Source organism: Chinchilla lanigera, unplaced genomic scaffold (assembly GCF_000276665.1).
Source record: "Chinchilla lanigera isolate Chin_1 unplaced genomic scaffold, ChiLan1.0 scaffold00014, whole genome shotgun sequence".
Lineage (NCBI taxonomy): Eukaryota > Metazoa > Chordata > Mammalia > Rodentia > Chinchillidae > Chinchilla > Chinchilla lanigera.
Window position 1 is genome coordinate 32,891,489 of NW_004955415.1, and position 4,289 is coordinate 32,895,777.

General features: G+C 58.9%; 1 protein-coding gene across 1 annotated transcript; it reads left to right on the top strand.

The window, feature by feature from the left end:
- LOC106148067 lies at positions 1-608 on the top strand (the record flags this gene model as incomplete). The annotated part of the gene is given in 1 exon segment (XM_013512136.1): positions 1-608. A coding segment is annotated over 1 exon segment (591 nt), but the record flags the coding sequence as incomplete, so codon positions are not given.
- Positions 609-4,289: the final 3,681 nt, after the last annotated feature.

Consider the following 4,289-nt stretch of genomic DNA (forward strand, 5'->3'; position numbering starts at 1 on the left):
TGGAGCTGCGGGCCCGGACCGGCCTCCTCCGCAGCCTGCGCGGGCGCCCGGAGGCGGGGCCGAAAACCTGGACTGGACTCTAAATTCCGCTCTTCCCGCGGCCTCCACCCCTCGCCCCCAGAAGCGGAAAAGAGGAAGGCGACGTGCGGGATCCCTGAGTCGGAACGGGAGTGGGGGAGGGGAAGGAGCGCGTGGAAGACCCGGAGCGGATTTTCCAGCGGCGGAAGGAAGGACCGGCGCCCAGCCCGCTGGAGGGGAAGACCTGGACGGTGCAAAAGCCGGGCTGGATTGCACGGAGCAGGGAGGCACCTGGCCGGGATTGGGAGGGGAGGGAGACGCGACGCGGCCAAATGCACCCGGGACACGCAAATTCCGGGTCTGTCTCTTCCTCGGGAGACTGAGGGATGTGCCAGGCACAGTGCAGTGGAGACACTGGGCTTGCGCGGGGGGCAGGGGGCTCCCCGAGCTTCCAGTCAGCGACGTGCACAGGAGAGGAAAAAGGAGGGCCGGAATCCGCCGCAGGGATCGGCTTGCGGGATCCCGCCGCAGGCAGGAGGCGCGGGCTCCGGCCTCGGGCGTCGCGCTGGGTAGGGACGCGCGCGAGGCGCTGCCCGGGAGACCAGGCCAGCGGAGACGCGCGGATGCCCGCAAAGCCAGGACTGGAGTGAGCGGGACGGGATGCGATTCCCGCCGAGGCTCCCTGGCAACCGGGCCGGCTTTGGGAGCTGACCAGTGTTAGGGGAAGGTTAGCGTCTACCAAAGCTTCAAACTTCTGACTCTGAGATGTGTATGTGTTGGGGGGTGTGTGTGATAAATTTTAGGTTGTGGGCAAGAACAAAAACCTGAGATGGAGTCTCATAGTCTAGCTCCTACACTGCAGCTGGTGTGGACTTGAAGAAGTAGGGCAAGGAACAGGCTTGAGATCTGAGGCCCAGGGAAGCTGCCAGGGGCCAGATTCCGACCTGAGGCTAAGAGAGAGCTTCGCATCCCCTCTCCCGAGCGGGTAAGGCGCGACCTGGCTAGGATCCCCTGAGCCAGAGTTGTGACTGCCAAGAACCACGGTAGGGGCTCTGAAACCGGGCCCCACGCCAAAAATAGGCACTTCAGCAGAATAGACAAATCAGTGCAGGGTGGGGGCTGGGCGACGGAGGAGGGGCACAATCCTGGAGGGGAGAGGGTCGGGAGAGGCCCGAGAGCTAAGACCCGGCTAGGATCTGGGGAGGCCGGGCCTGGAAGCAGCTTCTGGCTCCATTTTGTGAAAGATGGGTACAACTCTAAGACTGACGGGCAGGGAGGAGTGAAACCCGGGCTTGGATCTTCAGGGAAGGGAGTCCATCCAAATAAGGCCTAAATATTAAAGCAGGCAGCTCCTGCCAACTTCTGTCTGGCTGAATCTGAGCATACTGGAAGCCTTGGGGCGAGGAGGTAGGGCAGGTAAATCCTGATGTGGATTTTAGAGGAAGGGGATTACTGGGGTGGAGGAAGGGTGAAAGCCTCTCTGCAGTTAACCAGGGTCTCTGCAGAATGAATGAGGAACAGGGAAAGAATTTGAATGTAGAAGCAAGATCCAGTGGCACAAGCCTGTAACTGCACCTGGCTATAATCCCAGTGCTTGGGAGGCTGAGGCAGGAGGATTGTTTCAAATTCAAGACCAGCCTAAGCCACATAGTGGCTTCAAGCTAGCTTGAACTACACAGCAGGACTGTCTCAAAAAAATAAATAAATAAAAATAAACAAATAGGGCCAGGGATGTAGCTCCATGCAGAGGCTCTTGATTCAGTCCTGTGTGTGTGTGTGTGTGTGTGTGTGTGTGTGTATGTGTGTGTGAGTGGAGTGGTAAATCCCTAAAATTTGAGTCTGATTCGGGTGAGAACAATGAATCTGGTCTCCAAGACTCTCTTCCAAGAAGCACTTCCTACTGGACTGAACTGGGAGGGAGCCTGGACCCCAGACTCTGAGCCTGGCCGAGTGACCTGTGTGACAACCCTCTTGCCTTCTAAACAGCCTTTCTTTCTAGGGCTGGACAGGGATTCACTTAGCCCAGAACCTGGGCCAAATCTAGCCCTAGCACCTCAGGGCAGAGTGGACAGGTGTGTGTCGTTCCCACTGTGGCCTTGAATGTAAGTGACTAGGTCCAGACAACTGGATCTGAAGACCCACGGAGACTGGTGGGCGCAAAAAATATCCCGTCCATTTGTGGTTAACTGCAGCTCTCTTGGGTGCTGGGGACGGCGACTTCTGCATGCTTGAGTTTCCCACTTTGAGATATCAGACAGCAGACCCACCGAAGGCACTGAGGTGCTGAGCAGTGAGCATGGTGCTTCAGGGGTCAACCAGGACCTCCCCCCCACCCCCCAGCAAGGCAGGCAGCTTTCTGTAAATCGGACGGGGGCGGGGCTCGATAGCAGAGCACTTGCCTAGGATTCACCAGGGCTTGAGTTCCATCCCCAGCACCACAAAACCAATACAAACCAAGGGGGCCAGGACGCGCAGCACGGGGAAAGCCAAACGCCTGAGTTCTCCGGCTCCAAGTCCCCTCCCCGCCACCAGTGGCCCGGAGCCGCTGCAGCGCGGGCCTGGAGGGGGGATGTGGGGAACTCGACGGCCTACTTTAAGGGATCCTTGGCTCCGTGTGCAAACATCCCCTCAGGAAACCCCCTTCTACACCCTCCTCTGTCTCCCCACACCTGTGATCGCGGAGCGCCCCTGGTGGTGGCCAGGGTCGGCTCGCTAGCTCCACCGGGCCGCGTTCCCTGGATTCCCGGGCTCACAAGGCAGGGAGTGCACCGCGGCTGGGGGCACGAAGAGAGCCGCGGGTCCCGGGACGCGAGGGCTGCGCAGTCGCAGTGGAGGCCGTGCCTGGCCCGGCTCTGGCACCGCGGCGTTCGCGTGCGCGCGCAGACTCGCCCGGCTCCGCGCCTGTCGCGTGGTCCGCTATCCCGGGACTGTCCCTGTGCGCCCCTCGCTTCCAACATGAAATCTCGCACTTAGGGAGCCCCATGCTGAGCGCCCCGCAGGTCCCGCGCCTCAGCCACCCCAGGTTCTGTGCATCTGGTACTTAGAGACCCTCTTCCCGGAGGGTCCGGTGTCTTCGGTGCCCCCATTTGGTATAGGCTGCGCGTGCGCACCCTACCTTCTGTGGACCCCATGCCAGAGGATCCCTGTTCCCGGGGCATCCCATGCCTGCAGCACCCCATGTTGTCCCCTGCGTTTTGGGAACCCCACATTCTGAGCAGGTAGCACTGGAGCACCTGTGGGCCACTGTTCTGCCCTGTCTTGGGGCTCTGGTTGCTCGGGGTACCCTTGCCAGGCTCCTGAGGGCCCCTACACGATGGCCACGCATCGGAGGTCAGGGCTGGGGACTATGAGTCTTCCGGTTGACAGCCCTTCCTTCGCAGAGCACTCTCACCGGCTGCCAGGTGCCAAGGTCCTGGCTGCCATCGAGGGTGCCCTAGAGCAGGCAGGTAAGCCTGGAGCCTTCTCAAGCACCCCCTTAAAACCAGGTGTGGTGGCCCACGCCTGTAAACCCAGCACTTAGGAGGCTGAAGCAGGAGGGTCACCATGACTTCAAGGCCAGTTTGGGGCTACATAACAAGACCTTGTTTTTAAAAACAAAACAAAACAAACAAAAAGAATCAAGGGCCCCCTCTCTAGTGGGCAAGATAAACAGAACCCAGGTATGGTTCAGCCCCAGAATCAGATGTGAGGGGGTAGAGGGAGATGAATCTGCCTAGGCCTTGGGATTCCTGAGTGGGGTGATAGTTTTGCGGTGCTGGGGATGCAGCCTGGGCCCCACACATACTGGGCAAGAGCTCCACCACTGAGCCACACCCCCAGGCCTTTTGTTTTTTATTTTGAGACAAAGTCAAGCAAACTTGCTCAGGTGGACTCAAAATTTTTATCCTCCTGACTCAGCCTCCTAAGTAGCCACTGTACCTGGTAGAGTGTCCTTGAGTTCCACCTCCGGTACCAAAATAAAAAAGACAAAGAGGGGCTGGGGATTTAGCTCAGCGGCAAAGTGCCTGCCTGGCAAGCGCAAGGTCGTGAGTTCGGTTCCCGGTACCGGAGAAAAACAAAACAAAACAAAACAAAAAGACAAAGAACTAGAATTGGGGCTGGGAGGATAAGCTCGGAGTAGGGATTAATTCCAACTGCTGCCTTTGTGAGTGTCTGGGGGGGCGGGTTTCTGTCATTCAACTAACATTACCGAGCACCTACGGTGGCTGGGCACTGTACGAGGTGCTGGGGACACCCTTGCAAAGGTCACTAGGCAGCGGAGCCATAAGGAC